The 27,127-nt window shown below is 37.7% G+C and overlaps 1 protein-coding gene across 1 annotated transcript; it reads right to left on the bottom strand.

Moving 5' to 3' along the window:
* Positions 1 to 17,883: 17,883 nt before the first annotated feature.
* Positions 17,884 to 19,855, bottom strand: LOC105057996 (UPF0481 protein At3g47200-like). The gene has a single exon (XM_010940746.3). The coding sequence runs from the start codon at positions 19,547 to 19,549 to the stop codon at positions 18,155 to 18,157; it is 1,395 nt and encodes a 464-aa protein (XP_010939048.3). The 5' UTR covers positions 19,550 to 19,855; the 3' UTR covers positions 17,884 to 18,154.
* Positions 19,856 to 27,127: the final 7,272 nt, after the last annotated feature.

Genomic DNA, 27,127 nt, shown 5'->3' with positions numbered 1-27,127 from the left:
CATCCAGGGGTAGCTCTTGAACTTTTGCAATGTCAACTTTCTTGTACAAGATGACTTCTAAAATCTATGCATCGGTTTCTCCTACAGGAGACAACTTCTGAACTAGTGGAGATGACTCTTGATCATATTGGTTGGCTCTTAGACTTGGAAGGTGACTCCTTCCTTTGTGCAGGCCAGTTCTAGAGTTCAGGAGGTGGCTCTTAAGGCTTCATAGTTAGGCGCTCTAATTGGAGATGACTCCTGGGCAAATGGGGTTGACTTATTTTTACTCAACTCTTTATCAATATAGAGAGATGACCCCTATTAGGTAGGACATAGCTCCTAACCAACTCAGTTTCTCAACACAATCCTAAAGATGACTTTAGTAGATGTTGAGATAACTCCAACACTTTCTGAGCATTTTTAAGCTTTGAGCATTCTATATTTCTTAGCATTATACAATGCAAATTTGAAATTATTTATAACTTCTTAAATATTTTGTTATCATCAAAATTTCTCTAACCTTTCATATGAAATATTCCTTTGATAAGAGTTTCCCAAAAACAAAATATTTCTATTTAACTTTGGAACATAATAAATGGCAGAAATAAGCCTATGTCCACCATATTTCAAGTGACTTAAAAGGATAGCTTTGCCTTTAATATGAACTTTTGAAGAGGCTTCAAAAGTAACATTGACACCAACTTTCTTATCTAGCTTCGCAAACTTGCTTTTGCCTCCACATATATGATTACTTGCATCGTTGTCAAGGTACCACGAATTCTTTTCTTCATTGTTATTTTCTTTGAATGCTAGCAATAATATGGGTTCTTCCACTTCTTCCTTGTTTCCAACAAGATTTGTCTTCTCTTTAAGATTAGAAGTATTGTGACATTCCCCAAAATAATGATTATACTTATGACAATTGTAACATTTTGCTTGAGACTTGTCATACTTCTCTCATTTGTTCTTGAATTATTGTGACATTCCCCCACCGAACAATGAGATCTTTGCTCCACCACTCACCCCATTCCTCCGTCAGCTCTTTGGGCTCGAGGCAAGAGTACCACACGACACTTCCAGGTTTAGTACAAGATAGCTCAGTCTTCTCCTCACCCCTTTAAAAAGGGTTGTTTCTATCGGTGTAGGGATAGAGATCATTCCCGATCTGTCTGTAGAAATTTGATCAGGTGTTTTAAGTTTTTGACCTATAGGCAGCTTTTTCAGAGATGTAGATATGTTTGTTCAGAGTTCGTCGCTGCTCTCACTGCTTAAAACATTCCATGTCCTTCTTCACCACTCTTATCCACAAATCCGGCACCATAAACACTGTTGGAACAATTCAATCGACCCCCGATTCCAACTCTAGATCGGCCTCATAAACATAAAGTGTCGACTGATAATCAATTAGCCTACCGACAATCAGTTATCCTTAGCCATCGATAGACTTAGCCATGATAACCCGACTAATCTCAAATCGATGACCATCGACATATCAAAGTTATCGATCGATGCTCATTTGGACCTTTATGACAGTCGATGTACTATTATTATCGATGTATAGTCGGCTTACCCGAAACTGCCAGTGCAGAAAGTACATAATGATCAGAACATGATCAGTGACAGGTATAACCACCCATCCCATGATCACATAATGCCAGAATGTGTAGGACCCATGTGTCTAACCATTACAAACGGTTAGTAACTACTCATCTATAAAAGGAGATAAATAAACAGTATTTGGTAAAGATAATTCTGGGCTGATACTCTATTATTTTGAATACTTTATCTGCTATTCATCACTCTCTACTGACTTAAGCATCGGAGAGTCTCCGTCGGACATAATTTTTGTCTGTATGAACTTCATCTCGTAGGTGCTCTTCACCAATAGCAGATGTAACAGAAGATTGATCGTAATAGATTGACGCACTAGGTAGGAGAACGATCATTCGAGTAACTATGACTAAGATCAGAGCTCAATATTCTATAAGATCTATGAGGTAGTCTTTCCATCAGGAAGATATTTCTCTCCCATCTCTATTGGCAGAGCCCAGCTCTTCGCATCCTATAGTCACTACGGACATACAAATTACTACCTTAATACGATAAATGAAGATATTAACGGAGGCAGTCCACAACCTCTAATAGCAACAAAGACAACCGCAGTAGCAACCATTAGAGGAGGAGCCAATGGCTCATTCAGTGCCATCTAGGCATAGCCGTTGTCCTCCACGGCATTCACTTTTCTCATCTTCAGAGCAACAACCATCTCGATGCTCACATCGAGTCGAGCAACTGCATTCTCAGCACTCCCATCGTGTCACCCATCCTTCGGTGCATTCTCTCTCTCCTTCTCATGTACATAGTATCGAGAAGGGAAAAAGGTTGCAAACACCTTTTGCTTCTCCATCTTCAAACTCTTCAGGGGATTCTATCCTTGAATTTTTCCAACAACGGTGGCTCGACGACTATGAGTGAAAGTTTAAGGAGATCGATCACCAATTTATCCGTATTCAGGTGGAAGGTCAAAAGTCCACCAATGACTATGACTTCCACACTGCCCAACCTCTCTCTCAGTATATTTTAGATAAATCGATTCTATCTCGATTCAAAATACCACAGATGGAGCCATACAACAACTCCATAAATCCAACTGATCATTTGGAGAGCTATAAAGCTCTCATGATGATCCAAGGGGCAATCGATGTCCTCTTATGCATCGACTTTTCGATGACTATTCGGAAGGCTGCTCGAGCTTGGTATTCTAGACTTCAGTTGAGGAGCATAAACTCTTTCGAGTAGCTTGAGCATTCTTTCGTAGTCAATTTCAGTACTAACCGAAGGATGCCACAGACATCAGATAGTCTCTTCTCCATTAAGCAAGGTGAGACAGAGATGTTGAGAGATTTTGTGGCTCGTTTCAATGTAGCTATACTTAAAGTCAGAGATCTCAATGAAAATATGACCATATTGACTATGAAGAGGGGTCTGAGGGGATCCAGATTTATCTATTCTCTAGATAAGAGACTCTCTCGGACCTATGCTGAACTCTTAAAGTGTGCATATAAGTATATTCGCATAAATAAAAGTGTTTCTGATCGACGCCAGATAGAAAAAAAAGGTTAGAAAAAGAAGCAAAAGAAAAATAAAGCTTCGATTGAATCAAGTCGGTCAATCACTAATAAGCGAGCTTCATCTCGATGACGGAGTCCAAAGCTAAATGCTATGGCAGGTATGACACTTATACTCCTCTTTTTGCTCTCCATGTATAGATCCTGATAGAGATCTAAGGAGAGGAGCACCTTCGACACCTCCTGCTGACGAAAGCACCATTGAAAAGCTATGATAGGAAGAAGTACTGTCAGTTTCATCATGATCATAGATATGATACCGAATAGTGCATCCAACTTAGGGATGAAATAGAGGTCCTAATTCGATGAGGCTATCTTGAAAAATTTCAACAAGATCGTCCGACTCAACCTTCCACTAACCAACAACCTCAGCCACAAGCTGAGGAAACAATCAACAATTGACCAATGACGGGAGTATCAATATGATCTCTGGACGACAGAAAGATCGGGGGGCAACTTTCGAAGAAGAGTCAGTGAAGAAATGATGATTTGATAATATATTTTTTTTTTCAAAAGATGATATCTGGAGAGTACAAACTCTCCATGATGATGCTGTCATTGTCTCAGTGACAATAGCACATTATGATTTAAAAAGAATCTTAGTTGATAATAGAAGCTCAACTGATGTTCTTTTTTACTCAACTTTTTTTCGAAGGCAACTACCGATTGATCGACTCAGAAGAGTCTCGACGTCATTAGTCGGTTTTATTGGAGATGCAGTTATTGTGGAAGAAAAAATTACTCTTCCACTAATTGCAAGAATAGATCTACAATAGAGTACTGTTCTCCTGACATTCATAGTCATCCGAGTTCCATCGACTTACAATATCATACTTGGATGACCTGAACTTAATATCTTGAGAGCAGTAATTTCAACATACCATTTACTAGTCTGATTCTTAACGAGAAATAGAGTCGGAAAAATGCATAGAGATCAACAGCTTGCTCGATGTTGCTTCCTGATCTCTACACAGAATAATCGATATGAAGACCCTTTGTCCATTAATAAATTGGATTAAAGAGAAAATAAGAAAAGGGGTGAATCGATCAAGCAATTGATTTCCATCTCGCTAAAGGAAGAAGATCTTGAGAAGATAGTCCAAATTGGATCGCAGCTTTCTGATCCGGAGTGGCAATAACTAATAAATCTATTAAGAGGAAATATCGATATTTTTGCTTGATCGGCAACTGATATGTCAGGTATTCCTCCAGAAATATTAACTCACCGACTAAACATTGATCCTAAAGTTAGATCGGTGAGATAAAAAAAATAACCTTTTGCTCCTAAAAGATAGAAGATCATCGACGAAGAAGTCGGCAAGCTCCTCGCAGTTGGTTTTATCAGAGAAGCTAATTATCTTGATTGGCTCATCAATGTAGTAATGGTGAAAAAAGTCAATAGAGAATAGAGAATCTGTATCAACTATACAAATCTAAATAAAGCTTGTTTGAAGGACAGTTTTTCTTTTTTCAAAATCGATCAACTAGTTGATGCAACTTCGGGACATCGACTTTTAAACTTTGTGGATGGCTTGGTAGGATATAATCAGATTCACATGACATCTGAAGATGAGAAGCACACAGCCTTCATAACTGATAAAAGTATCTACTATTATAAAATAATACCATTCAGTTTAAAGAACGTCAGAGCTACTTATCAATGGCTAGTCAATAAACTATTCAAGGCACAAATCGATCGAAATATAAAAGTCTACATGGATGATATACTGATAAAATTTTTTTAAATTTTTGATCATGTTCTAGATTTAGAAGAAGTCTTCGGCACACTTCGACGACATTAGATGAGATTAAATCTGACTAAGTGTGCATTTGGAGTAATTTTTGAAAAAAATTTTGGATTTCTTGTATTACAATGAGGAATTAAATCCAATCCCGAGAAGATAATAGCTATCATCAATATGAAGTATCCAAGATCCAAAAGAGAGATACAACAACTTAATAGAAGGATCATCGCACTTAGCCAATTTATCTCAAGATCGACAAAAAGATGTTTGCCCTTCTTCAAGACCCTGAGACAAGCAAAAGACTTTTCATGGTCAGATGAGTGCTAATAATTTTTTGAAGATCTAAAAAGATATTTGGCATCTCCACCATTACTTATAAAATTGAAGGTGGGAGAAATTTTGTATCTCTATTTGACGACTTTGATGAAGGTAGTTAGTTTGGTACTTATCCAAAAGGATAAAAATCAAATTCAATGGCCTATTTACTATACTAGCAAGATGTTTCACAATACTGAAATAAGATATTCAAGGATGAAGAAGATGATCTATGCTCTAATCATATCATTACAATGACTTCATCCATACTTCCAAGCACATCCTATTGTAGTCTTGACAGATCAGCCATTGAAAATAATTTTATACCGATCTGATATTTCAGAATGAATGATAAAGTGGATAATAAAACTCAACGAGTTTGATATTCAATATCGTCCATATTCATCGATGAAGGCACAAGTTTTGACTGACTTTGTCACTGAGTGTACCATACTTGACAATAATCCTGAGGAGGAATCCAACAAGCAAGTTGAAACTTTCGAGGGCAACTTAATATCAACGTGGGTGCTACATATTGATGGAGCATTCAATGCATAAGATAGTAGGGCAGGTCTCATTCTTATCAATTTCGAAGAGATTATAACCGAATATATCCTTCGATTTAATTTTAAAGCTTCAAATAATCAAGTCGAGTATGAAGCTCTCTTAGTCGGCTTGAAAATTATCAAAGAGCTTGACGTTGATAATTTGAAGGTCTTGACCAACTCACAGCTGATTATCGGGCAAGTTAAAGGTGAGTTTGAAGTCCGAGACCCCATTATGATGAAGTACTTTTAGAAGGTGAAAGATCTTACATCGACTCTAAAATATTTTGAGATCTTTCACATTTCAAGAATAGAAAATACTCGAGCTGATGTACTTTTTTGATTTACAACCACTTCAATCAACTCGCTAGATCGAATATTCATCGAATGCTTTGAACAGTCGAGCATTAATAATATCAAAGAAGTGCTACAAGTCAGTGATGAGCCAAGCTGGATGGATTCGATCATCTAGTACTTAATTGATAGAACACTACCTGCATATCTTTCAGAAGCCAAATGACTTAGATGGATGACCTCACAACATATTTTGATGAATAGACAACTTTATAAAAGGTCATTCTCTCTTCTTTTATTGAAGTGTTTGAGACCAGTAGATGTCGACTATGCACTACGAGAAATTCATGAAAGAATTTATGAAAATCACTTGGGAGGTAAATCTCTAGCTTATAAAATTTTATGACAAAGATATTATTGACCCACCATGAAGAAAGATGTAGCTGAATTTATCCAAAGATGCGAACCATGTCAGAAGTATGAAAATATACAATATCAATTGGTCAGTCAGCTGATATCAATTGTTGCACCATGGCCCTTTGCATAATGGAGAATCGACATACTCAGTCCTTTCCCTCTGGCATCTGATCAGAAAAAATTCATAGTAATTGCCATTGATTATTTTACCAAATAGATGGAAGCTGAACTTTTGGCACAAATCATTGAAAGTAAGATAGAAGATTTTATTCAAAAGTTAATCATATGCAGATTCGGTCTATCACACACCATCATCATTGATAATGATCGACAATTCGATAATCAGAACTTCAAAGAATTTTATGTAAAACTTTATATTATGTACAAACTCACATCAGTCGGTCATCCATAATCTAATGGTGAGGTAGAGGTAACAAACCGAACAATCCTACATGGTCTCAAGACCAAACTGAATAAAGCTAAAGGTCTCTGGGTGGAAGAGCTATATCCGATCTTATGGATATACCGAACAACTTCTCGCATACTAATGGGAGAATCACCATTCAATCTGACCTATGAAATAGAAGTGATGATTCCATCTGAGATCAGATTACCATCAGCAAGGGTAGAACAGTACAATGAGCTGAGCAATTTAGAATGTTGGAGAGCCAACCTAGACTTACTTTTGAAAGTTCAACAGCAAGCTCAAATTCGGATGGTAGCATATCGACAAAGAGTAGTCTGGTATTATAATGCAAAAGTTAAGCTAAAGGTCTTCCATCTAGGAGATCTAGTCCTAAGAAAGGCAGAAGTTTCAAAGCTTTTAGACTAGAAAAAATTATCTCCAAATTGAGAAGGACCCTACAGAATAATCGAGACACTCCGACTGGGTGCATATTGGTTAGAAACTCTTGATGGAATAACTACTTCTCAGACGTAGAATATCGATAATTTAAAGATGTATTATTAATAAAGTTGTTCACATGTATAATATTCAGAATGAAATATTGAAATTCAAAATTGTAAAAGCTTCAATCAACTACATCTATAAAATGATATTATGCTGATAAATAATCGATCAATTTTTACCGACTACATCTCGATTTTTCACTGTAAAAACCAACATACCGTCTATATCTTAATTTTTAACCATAAAAACTAACTCTAGTCAAATAACTACTTATACCGACTTAGTTTTAACTAAACAAAATATTATGCCGATTCGACCCCGATCGATTTGAAAATATATCGACTTGACTACAGTCAGTTGAAGGATATTCGGCTTACCACCATCTATCAAATATCTAAACATATCGATTTGACTATGGTCAATCGAAGGATACTTAACTAATAGATAAAATCCATCATAGTTATTACTGAACATCTGATTCACCGATGGATGATCGGTTGTCTGACTATGATCCCATGACATTAAAAGAATGAAGGTAAAAAGAGAAGACTGTACTTAAAAAAAAATTTATTTATTGAAGGAAAGATTATAAAATTGGACTCAAGATCTGATGACAAAATTTATCTAATTATAAAAAGAAAAAAAAATATTGCATCGATCACCAATCGTTCTCTTCATCACCTTGCTCTGATACATCCTCGATAGTTGTAGTAGGTCCTGGTGCAGTCGGTGCATCTTCTTTGGTCGGTGCAGTGCCCTCTTCAGCAGCCTCTTCTCCTGAACTAGGAGGAATGACGCTGCTCAAGTCCAAGTCCAGGTATAATTTTTCGACCGCATCTCAATCGTCCTCATACCCGATAGAGTAGAAGGCGAATCCACCCTCGAGAATCTCATTCTTGAATTCTTCTGAATCTTTGAAGTTCTCGATGGTTAGACTCAGGGCGCCTCTCATCGACTCAACTTCAGCTTTCATGAAGGCCGACTCAGCATCGGTCAGTGCCAGCCTTTCCGTGGTGGTCCGATGTTTTCTGCGCTCCACTTCCAACTCTTCAATGCATCCATCTCTCTCTCTCTCTCTATAGCTGACTGATGGAATGCATCTTGCTCCTGATCCAGGACTCAAGAGATGTGATGTTCTGGCGAGCTGACTCAAGCTCGGCTTCATAGGACTGTAGATCGATCGTCATGCGAAAGATCTCTTCCTAAAGTATCTTCTCCCGCTTAGTTGCTACCTGAAGCTATTCAATGGCAGCAGTCTTCTCAGCATTGGCAGCCACCACCTTGTCCATTCAAGATCGGTGAAAGTCGGCAATCTTCCGATATCCGCTATCTAGAGCGTGCATATCATGCGGCCACTGAAAATAGAAGACAAGTCAAGTTGGATCAAAAAAAAAAAGAGGAGGAATGTTGAAAAATTACCCCAAGTATCATCGGGTAGAAGGAGAAAAATATTTCGGACACAGTCCAATTTCTTCTACTTTCCCTATCCATCGGGAGAAGTGCCACCTCGATGAGTCGTTTGGCCAATGATGGATTGGCCAAGGCAGACTCACTTTCAAAATCCTGATGTCAAAAAGGGTGGGAAGGCCCACAGATGATCCATCATCGACCGAATTAGCCAGTGCCTTCCTCCGATCTCCAGTCGGTGATCGCATGCTTGAGACTATCGAAAAGTCAGCACTTGACTATGCCCGAGATCGCTCTACTAGTGGAACAGCTGGCGCAGCCACAGATTGCTCGGATTTGGCCATGACTTTTGACCCGACCTGAACCCCCATCAATGGAGCCGCTGATGATTTTGCTGCAACTTCTTCATCCCTCACCATCTCGACTCTAGTGAACGAAACTTCAGTTGGAAGAAGCATTGTCGGGGTCGATAATATTAGGATCGGCTCGGAGGCTGTCTTTGATGGAACGTCGGGTTCCCTCGTCAATACTGATGGAGTAGCAATCCGATTCTTTCTCGACAGTCGGAAAGGTCCAGCATCGATTACTGTCCTCTTCTTGGCAGCATGTGAGCGAATGTCAGTAGCTAAAATCCGTGCCCTCATCTACAAAGCTGCAATAAAAAAAAATAAAAGTTAGTTCAAAATTCAGAAATAAACAAAGAAAAAAGTGAAGTGATCGACTATGCTATACCTAAAGAAGTAATTGAACTAGGTCCATCATCATAAAGAGCTTGTTCAATCATCAGCTCTCGTTATGGTGGGACCTCCATATTTTTGAGTTGGAGGAAGTCTTTCTGATCGACGTTCTCCACCCGACTAAGCTCGTTGGGGCCAGTTCTTGGATCACCCTAGCGTGAAGGAAAGCTCCAAAGGGAAAAGAAGAGATAAAAAAAATTGATTCTTCCATCCATGAATGGACGATGAAAAATCAGAGATGAAAGAAAGATCTTTCGTCAGGTTGAAGAACCACCAACCCTTAGCCTTAGAGTGAGGATGGAGAATAAAGAAAGCCTAAAATAAAGAAGGTCGAAGATCGATCAGGATAAGTCAATATAACAAAGCAAAACTAATGATCGGTCGGATAGAGTTTAGAGCTAGCTAAGCAGGACAAAGACTGTAATAGTCAAGATGATTCTGGATGAACTCCGGAATCAAAAATCGAAGAGCGATCCAAAGATCCTTGACATAAAGTGTGATCTAGCCCAGAGGAAGAAAGTTCATCCGACCGTCTGGATCAGAAGTGAAAAGCTGATACTGCTCCAGGATACAGTACTATTTCTGAAGTCGTTCAATGTTGGGCCTAAATAAAAAAGAGACTTCTGTCTCTGAATCCAAAGGAGATTCGTCGGTTGGATTCTCCGACCGACTATCTTGAGAAGATGAAGCCTTCTTACTTGCCATTGAAAGTGAGAACTAAAAAAAAAAGAAAACCCTAAGAGAAGAAAACCCTAAGAGAAGAAAAACCTTAAAAGAAGGAAAGGAGAACTCGACCTGGAAATAAAGATGACGTGAGGAACAGAACTCGAAATGCTCTTAATACTGAGGCAAAACTTTTTGGCAAAACCTTCTGTTGCAGAGAAAAGCGACAAATGCAAAAGTAAAGTCCAGATAAAAGTGACTTTATATATATAGGATCCCTCAATGATCCAGATGAAATCATTCAAATCAGAATCTCCTCGAATGTTGACACGTGGCTACATCAAGACTAACCATTGATCAGACAGTTCGACGCACCTACATTTAGATCATGCCACCTCACTATTATCCACATAAATGATACAGAGCCAATAGCATCTAGACATGTGGCCAAGATCTACTAGTCAGAATCAAATCGTCCAGATTTTTTGGACACTGAATTATCTTTCCGAAATGACAGTCCAATGATGATCTCATAGTTATTGAAATAACAAAATAACTAGAGACCTCTCATATTTCAAAAAATCATGAATGCCAGCAGTCGAATCGAGACTCGAAACAGCACGTGACAACTCCTTTCGTCCAATGTGATAAACTATATGATAATATACACGTCAGACTACCTTGGACTTGAGAGTAGGGGATAACTGTTGGGACAATTTAACCGACCCTCGATTCCGACTCTAGATCGACCTTATAAACACAGAGTGTCGACTGACAATCAATTGGCCGACCGATAATCGGCTATCCTTAGCCATCGACAGACTTAGCCACGACAACCCAACTAATCTCCAATTGATGACTATCGGCATATCAGAGTTATCGATTGATGCTCATTCGGACCTCCATGACTACCGACATACTATTATTACCGACATATAGTCAACTTATCTGAAACTACTAGTACCAAAAGTGCATAATAGTCAGAATATAATTAGTGACAGGTATAACCACCTATCCCATGATCACATAATATCAGAACATGTGGGATCCATGTGTCTAATCGTTACAAACGGTTAGCAACTACTTAACTATAAAAGGAGATAAATGAACAGTATTTGATAAGATAATTTTGGGTTGATACTCTGTCATTTTGAATATTTTATCTGCTGTTCACTATTTTTCACTGACTTAAGCATCGGAAGGTCCCCATCGGATACAATTTCAGTCAGTGTGAACTTCATTTCGTAGGTGCTCTTCACCGGTAGCAGATGCAATAAGAGATTGGCCACAACAGACACCAATCTTCGAGATCATCCCACTCCAAACTACCTACTCCTAGAGTGTCCAAATAACCTGCACCTTGAGCCATCGATCCGCAAGGCAAAAGCTTTTATCCCCATCTCATGTAAATTAATGGAAACACAAGATTATCTAATGGGAGCGGCTTTTGTGGAAGCTTCTGGGCCGCCAATCAAACCGGATGATGTCAAGGAGACTTCCCAGAGAAAACTCACTCTTTGTTGCTTGTCTTTCTCCTGAGGTTGTTGAAAGTTTGGTGGCTTTTGGAGGGATATGAGGCGAAGGCTTCATCTTAATTGTGAGTCCCTGGGATGAAGCCCACGGTAGCTTACGTCACAACCTGAAATATAAGGTCTCCGCTAGCCTTCTCAACCTTCCGCTAATGTGTTGGAACGTGGAAGCAGTGGGCAATATCTTGTCCAGTTTTGGTGTCCCAGTGAGTGCAAGCCGATCAAGCATTCCCTAGTAGGACTTATCAAGTTTCAATGCGAGCTTTCTTTGTGAAGAAGTAGAATTCCTTCTACAAATTATTGAGGTTACAGTTGGTCTATTCCGATACCAGATTAATCTGATGATAAATTCGGCTCGTCCCTAGTGTTCTTCAGATGAATCTGGTTTTTTTGATGATGGAGATCATGAAAGTATGGTTGAGGATGAAAGAGAATCCAGGTTCGTTTCATCAGATCGGAGAGCAAATCAGCCGTCTTCTCAGATCCCCCATTGCCGTTCAATTGCAGGCACGCCGGGGATCCGAAGCTCCGAACAGCCAGACAATCATTCGTCTCCGATGCTGATGTCTGAGCTGACTTCAAACGATCATTCCCTTGTGTTCTTCCTGGAACCTAACCACCTATTGTTGACCCTCTCTCTAGGACCTCTTCCTGTAGCCTCTTGTTCACCCATCCGTTACCTATCAGCTGCGTCGGTTACTAACCTACTTAGGCCTCTGACCACTGACTCATTCATTTCCTTTTCAAATTCAAACCCTGCGTGCCGTTTGTTAGCTGTGGCCCCAAAAGCCCCGTCACCCTACAACTGATATTCTGATACGGGTCTCTCGTGTTTTCTCCACCTTAAAAAAATGCCTGGCCCAGCCCTCCTCCCCCAAGCAGCATCTTCTTTCATCGACTACTCCCCCATCCTCCTTGGTTCCTGTCTCTAAGCGAAGTTTCCGTATTCGAAACAAGAAGGTGAAGGCTCTAGGTCTCGACATCGAAGTTGACATCCTCGTCATTAATTCCCTCATTTCACAAGACATTGTAAAGCTTGGAGATAAATGTGGCATCAATCTTTTTTCCTCCCATGCTGATAGTTTCTGCTCCAAGATTAAAGAATTAGAGAAGGAAAGGGGTAAAAAACTAGCGGAGCAGGAGATTTGACAAGCTCAGCATGATATTCTTAGGGGGCCAGTGGGCACACATGTTTACAGTCAGTTTGATGATAAAAGCATCTGTGCTAAGTTTGTTTCGGACGTTCCGTTCCATGTTTAGTTATCATTCTTTGGATATGTTCTTATGTCCCAGCCTACGTAGTATGAATGCATCTCCTTTCCCTGTTATCTCAGTCAAACTGCTTGTGATTGAGATATATGTTTTGCACTCCATTTTTGAATGAACATTCAGTGTTGGAATGTCCGGGGTTTGGCCAAGCCAGCTAAAAGGCACCTTGTACATATCTCTATCAAATCGATAGGCTGCTCTATTGCTTTTCTTCAAGAGACAAAACTCCCAATGACAAGTACAACTATTATCCAATCAGCTTGTGGTAGAAAATTCGACAACTGGGATGGGTTGGAAGCAATCAATTCTCGTGGGAGAGTTGTAACTTGCTGGGATAGCTCTGTAGTTCAAGGAAAACCCTTCCACAAAGGCTCCATTTCAATTACATCTTATTTCCAACTACTCAATTCCAATCTTTGCTGGATAATAACAAATGTGTATAGTCCTAATGATCATCATCAGTCCGAGCTCTTCTTTAAGGAACTAAAACAGTTGCATCTGTTAATTAGCTCCACCCCATGGGTCATTATGGACGATTTTAATGTCATCAGAGACCCAAATGAAAGATTAGGATCTGTAAGTAGTTGTACTACTTCACGGGCCTTCAACAGCTTGCTGAATTCATTGGAAGTCCTCGAAATTAAACCACCATAGCGGTAATTTACATGGTTGAACTTCAAAGAAAAGGTGAGTTTAGCTAGACTGGATCGGTGCTTCATCAACTTGTCGTGGCATCAATGTTTCCCATTAACTTTTTGCTCCATATTGGTTAGAATTACTTCTGATCATGCCTCTAAAGATCAACCTCCCACTTCGACATCAAAGACTATTTAACATATTCAAACCTTTTAGATTTGGAAGGTTTTGGTACGAATACCCTGGACTGGATAATTTGATTTCTATATGGTGGAATGAATCAACTAGTGCCAGTGACTCAACTGCAATCCTGGTAATAAAGCTTCGCAGACTTCGAAAAAATCTTAAATTTTGAAGCACACATACAGTCGGAGATCTTCTCTCCAAAAGAAAGGAAGTCAGTGAAAAAATATATGAAATTGATAAAATGGAATGAGATAATGGGCTCAAAAAGGAAGATATTGAACTCAAAAAGCAACTTAGAAATTTATTGAAAGATCTTGCTAAAAAGGAAGAAATTTACTGGAGCCAGCATACTAGAGATCGTTGGATAAAGGAGGGAGATCAAAACACTAAATGCTTCCACATCCACGCTAATACTCGCCAGAGAAAAAAAGGGATACAAGAAATGTTCGAAAATGGTATCAAAATTTCAAATCAAGCAGACACGCGTACTCAATGTGTTTCGAGCCTATTACTCCTCTCTTCTTGGAACCCTGCTAACCCGTTAGGTGAGGCCTACTGGAATAAGCTCTATCCAAAAGAAGTGTTGGACCTTAGTGATTTGAATTCAAATTTCTCAAAAGAAGAGATTAAAGAAGCGATAAAGTCTCTTGCAAAAGATAGAGCTCACGGTCCAGATAGATTCCCAATCTCATTCTATCATAGGTATTAGGAAATTATCAAACATGATCTGATTAAGCTATTCTCTGACTTGAGCACCGGGACTGTCAATCTCTGTAGATTAAACTTCACGTTCATTATGGTTGTTCTTAAAAAAAAAATAGATTGCCCTACTGTCAAGGACTTCAGGCCGATAAGTTTGGATAATGGTATTATCAAAATAATTCCCAAAATTTTAGCTACCAGGCTAATCAAGGTGATTGACTCACTAGTTGGATGTTCTCAATCGATTTTTATTAAAGGACACAACATTTTTGAAAGTTACATTACTGCTTTAGAAATTATTAGCTACTGCAAGAACTCAAAGATCAAAGCTATTTTGATGAAGATCGACTTCGAGAAGGCTTTTGATAGCATCAACTGGGACTTCTTGTTTGCTCATCTTAAAGCAAAAGGATTCGGGTCGAAGTTTATCAGTTCGATATCCTCTTTCATATCCAATTCTTAATCAGCCATTATTATTAATGGATCTCCTGGGAGATGGTTCTCAATTAGAATAGGTTTGAAACAAGGTAATCCTATATCGCCTCTCCTATTTATCCTAGTTATTAATGCACTTTTTTGGATACTCGAAGTCGCTACTTTGGAGAAACTCTTCCATCCAGTAGGCCTAGAGCAACTGGAACTTAACCTTCACTCCATTCAGTACACAGATGATACAGTTATCATATGCCAGGCATTGCCAGGCCAAATCAACATTGTAAAGTTCATCCTATATAGCTTTGAATTGTTATATGGGTTGAAGATAAATTTCTCTAAATCATAGCTAGTAGGAATTGGTCTCAAGAAAATAGAGTCTAAATGCTGCACTTGTATTTTGGGATGCCAAACAAGCGAGTTCCCAATTACCTATCTGGGTATGCCTCTCCATCACAAAACTTTTGCTCCCCATTGCTGGAACTTTTTGACCGACAAAGTTGAGAAGAAACTTAGTGGTTGGAAGAGGATGGTTTTATCTTTAGCAAGTAGATTAATGTTGATTAATTCCATTTTAGGAGTGATACCAACATTTTAGATGTTGGTCTTTGCAATTCCTATAGTGGTGATCAAGAAGATCGATGGTCTATGTCGAAATTTTCTGTGGAATGTTGGAAGACAAAGTAATAATCTCAAAAACCTTGCAGGAACTGGTCGCTTCTATGCAGACCTAAGCTTATAGAAGGTCTTGATATCATTGAGTTAAAAACTTTTAATCAAGCTTTGCTCTTTAAGTGGTGGGACAAGCTATTCTCATCACAAGAGAGACCCTGGAAGATATTGATAAAATATTGTTATTGTACAAAAACATTGCCTCTATTTGCTACAACTCATCTAAAGTGCAAAGCTTCAACCTTTTGGAAAGGAATCCTCAAGGTTTGCCACTTAATGTATTCTCTCTGCACTGCAAGGTTAGGTAATGGAACATTAACCTCCTTTTGAGAAGAACTATGGGTAGTATCTATTAACCTTAAGGAGATTTTTGCTTCCCTCTATTGGTCAGCAGTGAATAAATCATTCAGTGTGTTTGAATTCTTAAAACATAGTGATTAGCTTCATAACTTCAGATATCCTCTTCCATCAGCCCTTCATGAATTCCACATGCTCACTCACTTACTAAATTCAATACAACTAGATGGTGAAGATGATAGGAGATCCTGGAAATGGTTTAACAGCCACACATATTCAATTTCAACATGCTACAAATTCCACATAAATAGTGGGCTACAGTCACATCTGGGGAAGATGGTTTGGAAGCTTCCAATTCCAAAGAAATGCAAAATTTTTAATTGATTAACCTACAATCAGAAAATTCTCACTATTGAGGTCTTACAGAAAAAAGGACTGAGTGGCCTTAGTAGATGTGTCCTTTGTTATAACTCTTTTGAGATATTAGACCACCTTATGCTTCATTGTCCTTACTCTAAGAGTGTATAGACTACTCTATACCCACCCTGCAAAATTGATCAGATTCCTAATAGCATCTTTGACTTATGGCATGCTAGGAGATCGGGGCATGCAAAGCATTTAAATGTCTCAGTAAGAACTTTTGATATACTTTCCTGTGTCTTTATCTGATGCTTGTGGAAGGAGAGAAATCACACAATTTTTAGAGTAGAGGCAAATCATTACATCGAGACAGCGAGGAAAATCATGTTCTTAATAGATGATTGGATCAAGTTTGAAATTGTGAAGGATTTGAGATGGGATCATTGACCTTTATCAGGTGGAGGTAAGTCATTAAGGAAGATAGGGAGCATTGTTTTGGTTCCTGCAGACCGATGGCTCTATGCCATTCCTGCTATTGTTGGTTGTCCCTAAAAGCATTGCACTTCGATTTTTTCTATAATCTTTTTGGTGTGTCTTGTATTTAGTTTCAGTATTGTCCTTTTAGCTAACTCAAAATTTAATTCTATCTTTGTAATATATTTTCAGATCTAATGTATTTTCTGAGAGAAATTTCTTACTTCCTCCTTACTCTTCAAAATAAAAAATGAATTATTTTGTCTTTTCTCTTCCTCTTCCTCTTGATGAGTTTTGGCTTCTATAATTCATTGGATGGGTTGTGACCACCTTTTTCTCCTGACCATGGCCATGACCATGACATGTCCACATCTATGTTCTTGAGTTGTTCTACATCGTTCACATGCTTTTCCCTTATTTTGTATAGAGAGCTTTGCTTGCAACACATGTTCGATCATTTCATGCTTGTGTTTGCCATCCTCTCTTCATAGGCTCGTAATGACCCACTTAATTGATCAATTGTCATTGACTTTAGGTCCTTCGACTCCTCAATAGCCATGACAACTTGTTCAAACTTTGAATACAATGGCCTAAGAATCTTCTTCATCACATGAATATCTTGCACATTTTCACCATTTGTTTTCATTTGGGTGACAATTCCCAAAACTATTTTGAAATAATTGGAGATGGATTTGGACTCCTTCATGTGGAATACTTCAAACTCAGCTCTAAGGGTTAGGAGATGAACTTTTTTCACATTCTGTATTTCTCTGTGAGAATTTTGAAGTGGTTGCATCACTCATCTTCTTAAACATACCATCAGATCCTTCTTCCTATTCCTCTCCAAGGCACCTTTTTGGGCTTGATTTAACCATAGTTTTTCTTGATGCTCTTCATAGCCTTTGTCGACAACTTTCTGTACTCCTTGTGATCTAAGTTGTGGCCTTCAGTCAAATTGACCAATCATCAAAATTGTATTGGAGTGGAAGTCCACACTTTGTTGTAGCCATCTTCATCCCCAAACTTACAAAGTTTTGATCCCACTTTGTTTGAAATTTGGTGGGTTCTCACACACAAATGAAAAGGAGGAGATACTACAACTCGCAAATGAAATTATTTTAATTCCACTTAGTTCAAATGATTTGGTACAATAGGGTATTTAGTGTACTCCAAAATGCTTCTAGAGGCACCTTACATTCATGAAACAAATGCCTGAATTTCATCACATTCATAACTATTTAATTCCCATACATGCATTGCTATGAAAGTGAAGAGATGATCAAGACTCTAGAACTTCATGAACACCCGTGCCATGATTATCATAAAATTGCAGTTTATATTCCAACATGGAAACCCATCAAAACAAAAGAAAGAAACATCAAGCATCCAATGATCAAAGAGACGATCAACCCTCAATGATCGCTTCTCTTTATTACGGCAAGAGATTGAAGCCATCATCTATGATACCAGCCAAGGGCAGAATAATAGGTTTGCATGAAAGTGAGAATGAGGAGGACAGTAGCAGCTAGCACCGACATGATCAGCCGTGGATTGGAGAAATGATTGAGCTTTAAATCAGCACACCACCTATGTCGTTTCTTCTTGTGATATCTATTCACCTCATCAATTAGGCTTTTTAAATATATTGGGCTAACTTTGGCTGTTGGACTCAACTTGCTGAAGAAAAAGGCCGCATCGTTGCTGGTGGGCAGCCTGTTCAACAAGATCCCTCTCCTTTCAAGCAGACCCGCGTCACCTTCTTTATTTATGAGGCAGTTCATGAATGCTGCATAGGTTGTGACATGACGTTCGACGTGGGGGTGATAACACTGCTCAAAGGCGATGAGATTATGGAGAATTGTTTGGTTGCCGTCATTAATTTCCAGGAACGGGATCTTCATCACCCCGTTGCAGAAACTTATGTCCAAGATGCCGCCTGAATGTTTCTTGAACTTCACAGCAGACCAATACTGGAGCTCTGTCGCGCTAGGAACGCAAGTTGGAGTGCGGAAAATTTGGGCTATTATGTTTTGTTTGGCTACATTTATGGTTTCGAACCCACCACGCTCGAACGTGGAAGGATGCAAGGACAAGCGAAATAGGTGCAACAAATGGAGGACTTGCTCACGGAGGATAGAGGGATTCAAATTCCCAATCATATGGGTCTGATCAAGGGAACGGAGGACATAATGAATGAAAGTGCCAGCGTCATCAAGCTCAGCAAACTTCCTGAATCCTTCTTCCCCACCGATCCCATTGCATAGTAGGACTAGGACGAAGAAAGGGATCTGGTTCTCGAGCACCAGCAAGTCAAGCATGATTTGGTCCGACGGCCATTTCGGGTCGAACGTAAGGGATTCCATGGCTTTGAAAGCCATTAAAATGAAGCAGCCATCGAGCAGCAACATCTCTAAAAAGCTTCGGCTGTCCATGGACACGTCTTCGGAGTAGTAGCTGCGAGCCTCTTTCTCCCTCGACGTCATATCAAGGAGCCATTGTTGGAGGTTGAGTGAATGCCGGGAGATGAAGCGATTCACGCACCACATCTTGACTTTGTTCTCGATCAGCAGCTTGGAATTGCCCCTGTGGTAAGGGCCGATGGCGACCACCTTCGGCTGGTAGCGCTCGGGGCTTTGTTCCCGGAAGCTTGCGGGGACGCTGAAGATGCTGGGATTGGTGGTCGATTCTTCCCTTGCCTGCTCCTGATTCTCCCAAGGTGGCGTCCAGATAGAGGCCGCCTGGATGTTGCCCCGAAGCTCTCTGATCCAGGAGGCCTCGCGGTTGTCATGGACGCTTGAGCTGTCAACGTTCTCTTCCATGATGTCAGGTACCCCATTTCCTGTTGCCATCTTAAGTCTCGTTCACCAAATGCTTCTAAAAGAACCTAGACGGAAAAAGGCAGAGAGCTATGGAAGCAGTGGCAGGGCAAGGCACTTGTACTTCTTGTTTGATCTCGCAATAATTGTTGATGGAGGGCAAGTTCAGAGACGGTAGATGCATGAGTACTGCAAGGAGCACCCATCCCACTATATAGTTGGTCCAAGACGAATAAAGGAATCTGGTTCTCCAGCATTAGCATGTTAAGCATGATTTGTCGTGACGCTGGCCCATTCCATGTTCTTTTCTGCATAAACAATTGATCAGAGGCTGCAAAATGTAGCCGTCGAGTAGCAAAATAGCTCTGAGAATCTACACCCGGTAATGAAGGCTTCGAAGATACAAACACATCTACTTGTTTTGTTCTAACCTAGTAGAGAACATATTAAAGAATAATTTTTGATGGAGAAAAAGTTATTGCAATGATTCCAAGGAATCTGGTTCTCCAAAGGTTCATGCGTGATGTCTCTTGGTGAATTTCCTTGGTCTCCGTATTATATATATATATATATATATATATGTATGTATGTATGTATGTATGTATATATATGTATACATATATGTATATATATGTGTATATATGTGTATATATATATATATGTGTGTGTATATGTGTGTGTATGTATGTATATATATATATATATGTATGTATGTGTGTGTGTGTAAACCTGCCAAGTTCCATCAACCTGTATAGTAATCAAACATTTATTAAACCATTAAGAAAACCGAATTCAAACTAGTGACTATATCCATTCAATTCCTCAACTTATTATTAATTCGCTCCTTTCCCAACAAATTCGCTCGCCACGGGACACGCACGTGTTGCCTCTGCATCCACTGGCACTCCCTCAGGGAGATCCTAGCCATCTGATTGAATCGAGCGATATGTGGTGAGAGGAGAAGGCCATGGCCCATGTTGGAGCCATCTTTCACGATGCATGCATAAAAATTTTTATGCAGGTCTCCAAAAATGATAAAGACGATCTGGTTGTATGTGTTGTCAACAACTGACAAGTCGTAGTGTGCTATGTGATGGTATTTGCTGCCAAAAAGCGAGGTTGTGATCATGATTGGTACTGCTTATTGGGGATCACATGATAGAAGTCCTATATCAAAAACATCAAATTAATTTTAGTTGTGTATATTACTTATGAGATGTCACAATTTACAGGATCACAATCCCATTACAATCCTTCAGATGTAATAGGTAATTCCATTATAAATTAATTATTTAAGTGTAATTCAATATATTGTCAATGTAACCCAATGTCATGGCCTGGCCTGGCCCATGCAACAATCAGCCAAAGCCCAAAACAAAACAAAAAAAAAAAAGAAGAAGAAGGAAGGAAAACAGAGGAGAAGAACTCCCGAAGGGAGTCTTCTTCCTCCATTCACCGGCTCCTAATTGGAGTCGGAAACAAGTTCCCTCCGGCCCTATTTAAGGAGGAGATCCCTCCTCTCTCCTTTCCACCAAAAATTCTAAGCTCAAACGGCGGCAATCGCCGGAAAAATCCCGCGGAAGACCATCCCTGTGCCGTCCAATTTCTCGCCGGAAAAGCTTCGCCGGCGACGGAGGTAAGCCTCCTCCCCTTCCTCTCTTCTCCCTCTTCCTTCCCGTGCCGATGTGCACGCTCGCCGGCGACCGGAGTCACCGGATTTTGTTGCGGAAGTAACCTTCATTTTTTTTACCGTTTTTCTTGGATTACCGGCGCCGGTGGTCACCGCCGACCACCGATTTAGCCCTCTTCTTATCGGTGAGTCACCCTCCTCCTGCCGACGGCCGTCCCACGCCGACTGCGCCGCTGGCCGGCCAACCAACGAGGGGACCTCACGGTCCTCTGTTTCGGCCCAAAAGAAACCCATGGGAGAAGAAAAAAAAAAGAAGAAGAAGAAGAAGGAAAATAAAAAGAAAAAGAAAAGAAGAAGAAGGAAAAGAAAAGAAAAAGTAAAGAAAAAAGAAGAAAAAGAAAAGAAAAAGGAAAAGAAAAAGGAAAAGGAAAAGGAAAAAAAAAGAGAGAGAGAGAAGAAAAAAAAATAATAACATAATAATAATAATAAATAGGATTTTCTTTCCTCTCTCTTCCGCGAAGAAAAAAAAAAGAGAAAGAAAGAAAAGAAGAAAGAAAAAAATAAAATAAATTAATTTATAAATAATAAAATATGAGAAAGAGAGTTTCTCTCTCTTCCCTCTCTCTTCAGCCTGAACTAGTATTTTCTCTCTCTAGAATTGGACTTTCTCTCTCTACTTTCTCTCTCTAAAATCCTCTCTCTAGATTATTTTTCTCTCCTAAGATTTTTAGAATTTTGAGAAGAATGATGATGAATTTAAATGATCCTCGTGATGGATTTTTGATCCGTGATCGTCGGACGGTACACCGACATCCACTTTGATCAGATCAAGTATTTTTAGATTTTATTTCTCATGATCTTATTGAATTGTCCACATGATAATCTTAGTATGATTTGATCTGATCGATCAAATTTGTTGAATCATATCGTCTGAGGAGTTCAAGATGAGTTTTCTCTCTCTAAAATTTTTTTTCTCTAGAATTTTCTCTCTCTAAAGTCATTTCTTTCTCTCGATCGATTTTTCTCTCTTGATCGATTTATCAATGAAAAAATTCTTTCAATAGTCCTGATCTGATTCTAATGAAGAATCCTGATCCATGATTGTCAGACAGCGTATTGGCACCCACCTTAATCAGACCATGAATCTTTAGATTTGATTATCCATGATTTCGATCTAGCCATGACTTGATTTGATCATGTTGATTTCACCAATTGAGATATTGGACCAATCGTAATGTTGGATTATGTCATCTGATCAATTCGAATTGTACCTCATGAATTCTCTCTCCTCTGATTTTCTCTCTCCACTTGATTTTTTGAAATCGGTGAAGAAACTTCAGTCCTATCACTTCGAATCCGATTTGATCTGATAGTCAAACTTTAGATCATTTAGGTCCTAATTAGATTTTGATTAGATAAAATTAGATGATCGGATCCAATCTAAACCGTTGAAATATGGTATTCGTATTCTTTCTAATTATTAAAATTGATTCTGTATAGGATTGTGGATGTTTGATCATGGGATATCGCGATATGATCTACGAACAGAATTTTTGAAAGAAAATTTATAGAATTATGTGGATTTATTGGAATACGTTTGAGGTAAGTAATGTTTCACTTTTTCTAGATTTATCAGCAAATTATAATATATTTTTCTGATATAATTTGTGAAACAATGCATGAATTGGATGAATGGTATTTTGTTGTGAAAATATCTTATTTAAAATGTTATGATGAAGCATGATTAAACATATTGATTTCATGATGCATTACATTGATTGATTTCGATACTACATGATTATATGTTTTATTATCGAAATTAGAATATGAAATATGATTTATGAAGAATTATGATATAAGAAACATTATGAATTGACAACCTGACTATGTAAAGGATCCCGCCAATGGGGGCATATACATTGGCAATTAATTGTCCTAAGGGTTTATGTCGCCAGCGAGACCAGCGACATGTCGCCAGAGAGACCAACGACAAACCGTCAGAGAGACCAGCGGTTTCGAAGGACTTTACTGTCAGATGATTCGCAGCTCACCGCAAGCAGATACGCGGTATTATGACCCTGCCACAGAAAAAATATGGTCATAGCTCATGGTTGACGAAAAGAATTGAAGAACAAAAGAAATTGAAATCTTGAAAGAAACTTGAATTTTCGAAAAAAAAATGAATTTGGCATGAATTATATTGCATAATTGAAATTGATTTCGAATTGATGAACTCTATATGCTTATTTTCTATAAATGATTATTTACTTAAATGCATGATGAAATCTGTTGAAAGTGTCATTACTTACTGGGCTGTCTAGCTCATTTCCTCCTATTTTACTGTTTTTATAGATGTTGAAGAATTAAGATGATATAAGATATGAATGGAAGAGTGATCAGAAGCAGAATCTTCATACTTTTATTTTAGGTTGAAAGGCTTATTGAATTTGATGCAAAGCCTTTGAATTGTTGTTGAATTTATTGAGATATTAAAGAAGAAATTTAGATCGTATGTTTTGGATTTAATTTATTGACTAATTATTCCGTTGTTATTTTAGAATAGCATGATAAGATGCCTTGCATGCTTATGGGAAGAGTTTTCTATGAGTATGCGGCGGTTGTCATGACCCTCGATTCACAATCTCGGATCGGAGGCATGACAATTATAGTGGTATCAGAGCATAAGTGGATGAATTATGAAACATAGAATCAGACATAGAATGGGTGTAAGTGGATAGACACCAGAGACATTATAGTGTAGATCTTTAATGATTGTAGTAGGAGAAATATTTATAAATTTTGATTAAATATTGAGATTATGTATAAAAAGATCGCAAGAGATTATGACATATGGAGTTTGAAATATGATGGATAATCTATAGATCATGATATGATTAGTTAGATCTTGATCGAAAGTAATCACAAAAGGATTGACATAAAATTTTATTATGCATTGTGGTTATTAATTTGATCATTGGTTATTCAAGTGAATCGTAAGTTCAAATTCGATGTGAGAATAAAACTATGATATTACTTCTAGTTGAGAAGTTAACTATTATTGACAAGATAAAGATTTGACGATAAAATATTATTCCAGGATGGACTAAGAAAAATCTTTTATGATGCTTGATTGGAATATTTATTGAAATTGAATTTGGTATGTGGATTATATATAAAGTGGTATATTAGGATGAATGCATATTTGAGGATATTGCAAAGAAACCTATTTCTTATTGATGAAATTGATTATGAGGTTATAGAATATTCATTGTATTGAAAGGTTTAATCATCATCCTTAGATCTAAATAATGGATCTTATTATGTCTCTTGGAGACTACATGATGTGTGTGAAATTTCAATTTAAAGATTTCGTATCTAAGTTGATTAAGAGATTTTTTGATATTATTGTTGAGGTTGTTAATGAAAAATTGATATCTTTAGATTAAGATAAAAGATCTGATTTATATTTATTTCAGACTAAGGGATCCATGTGAATTTATAATTTAGAAATTTTAAATTTAAGAATTGATATAGAGTTTCTTTGCTTTTGTTAACGAGGTCCCTAATTGAATCTACTGTTAAATGAAGATTTGATTTTTTTGAAGCTTGTATGATTGTTATGAAAGGATATTTGATAGATATTGAAGATCCTGATGATAGAAATTTTAGAAAAAAAAAATAAAAAATAATGATTTAAAATTCTTATATATTCTGATTATGTTCAAATTTGGTGGAGCATCGAAGGATTTTTTTGTTAATTTGACTTATAAGGATTTTTGATTTGAAAATTATCAAATTGAATTGATATGAGAATTGAGATTTGATTCATATTGATTATAGTAAATCTATATAATGGTTTAAATATGATATTGGACTCAAGGGTTAATCAAGATTATTGTACACTAGTAAAGGTATGAATGAGAATCGAAAGTTAATCTTTGACTTCAATTGAAATTTGAAATTTTAGATCTTTTCTATTGATAAGATAAAAAAATAATTTGATCAAAATTTTTTTTTTGATGAACCTAAGAAATTTTGATTGTTAGATCAGAGTGCGCAGCGGAAGCATGGTAATATGAACTACTTTGAGTAAGTCAGGAATGTTGACCCTTTGAGTTAAAGAATTATGATAGATGATATGGTTTGATACAAGAAATTTATTGATATTAGAAAGAATAATATTTTAAAATTTTGAATTATTTTTGGATATCCCTAATATGATTTTCAAAAGTAGAGCTTTTACCTACTATGCTACAAAAATAATTAGCATCCTAATTCTAGGATGAGTGGATCTTTGATTTTTGATTTTAGATTTAGAATATTTAGAGATAAATTTTTTCTATCCTAAAATTAAATTTTATAATTCTCTAATTACTAGAAAGAATTTGAGATTGTTTATCGAATGATAATTTCGATCTTAGATTATTATACTCAAATAATTATCTCCAGGATATAATGAAATTTGAAGTTAGAACTCTTTTAAACATTATTATTTCTCTGACTGAATGGAAAAGATTGAGGTTATCTATTGATATTGACGATTGTTCTACAAAAGATGGATTGGAGTTATTTATAATTTAATTTGATAATGAATTGATTAATTAAGAGTTGTTAATGTTTAGATAAAGAAAATTGATATACTTACTTAGAATAGAGACATTGATTTTGATTATAAGAAAAATATAGTTTTGATTTAGATCAATTTTTGAGTTATTGATTTTATTATGGAATGACTTAATGATAAAATTTGCTTCAAGAATTAGAATATTTAAGAGTTTGAGGGTTTGAGTAAGAAAATTTCGATGACTAGAAATAGTGATATTGATTCAATCTTTATAAAATGACTTAATGATGAAGTTGCATCGAGAAATAAAATATCAAAAGTTCGAGAATGAGATTGAAATGATAAATCTTTAACCTTTGAAAGTACGAATAAGAAAAAATATTTTTAAATTTTGATTGATTAGGATGTCATCATATGATTCATAAGAAGTATATTTTTTCTATCTTATGATGGGTTGAAATTAAGAGTGGTTAATATTTTGAAATAAATAAATGAATGATGATGAATGAAGTTCTTATGCAAAAATAGAGACATTGATTTTCTTCTACCTACAAGAGATAGATTTGATTTTAATTTGAGTCATGAGATATTGAACATTAATTTTTACAGAAAATGAGATCATAATTTTGAAATCTTGAAATATTGAAAATCTTTGAGATATTGATCTTGATAAATAAGAAAATGGATGGTTCCATTTTAGATCAATATTTGATGTATTTACTTTTTCCTTATGGAATGATTTAAGAATGAAATTAAATCAAGAATTAGAATATTGAAATATTTGTGGATGAGATTCAAGTAAGAAACTATGAAGACTCGGCAAAAAAATTTTGAGGACGAAATTTTTTTTAGAGGAAAAGAATGTCATGGCCTGGCCTGGCCCATGCAACAATCAGCCAAAGCCCAAAACAAAACAAAAAAAAAAAAAGAAGAAGGAAGGAAAACAGAGGAGAAGAACTCCCGAAGGGAGTCTTCTTCCTCCGTTCACCAGCTCCTAATCGGAGTCGGAAACAAGTTCCCTCCGTCTCTATTTAAGGAGGAGATCCCTCCTCTCTCCTTTCCATCGAAAATCCTAAGCTCAAACGGCGGCAATCGTCGAAAAAATCCCACGGAAGACCGTCCCTGTGCCGTCCAATTTTTCGTCGGAAAAGCTTCGCCGGCGATGGAGATAAGCCTCCTCCCCTTCCTCTCTTCTCCCTCTTCCTTTCCGTGCCAATGTGCACGCTCGCCGGTGACCGGAGTCGTTGGATTTTGTTGCGGAAGTAACCTTCATTTTTTTTACCATTTTTCTTGGATTACCGGCGCCGGTGATCACCGCCGACCACCGGTTTGGCCCTCTTCTTATCGGCGAGTCACCCCCCTCCTACCATCGGCCGCCCCACGTCGGCTGCGCCGCCGGCCGGCCAACCAACGAGGG

The sequence above is a fragment of the Elaeis guineensis genome, chromosome 15, assembly GCF_000442705.2.
Source record: "Elaeis guineensis isolate ETL-2024a chromosome 15, EG11, whole genome shotgun sequence".
Taxonomy (NCBI): domain Eukaryota; kingdom Viridiplantae; phylum Streptophyta; class Magnoliopsida; order Arecales; family Arecaceae; genus Elaeis; species Elaeis guineensis.
Note: the sequence above shows the minus strand (reverse complement) of the source record. Positions and strands in the feature narration are given on the sequence as shown.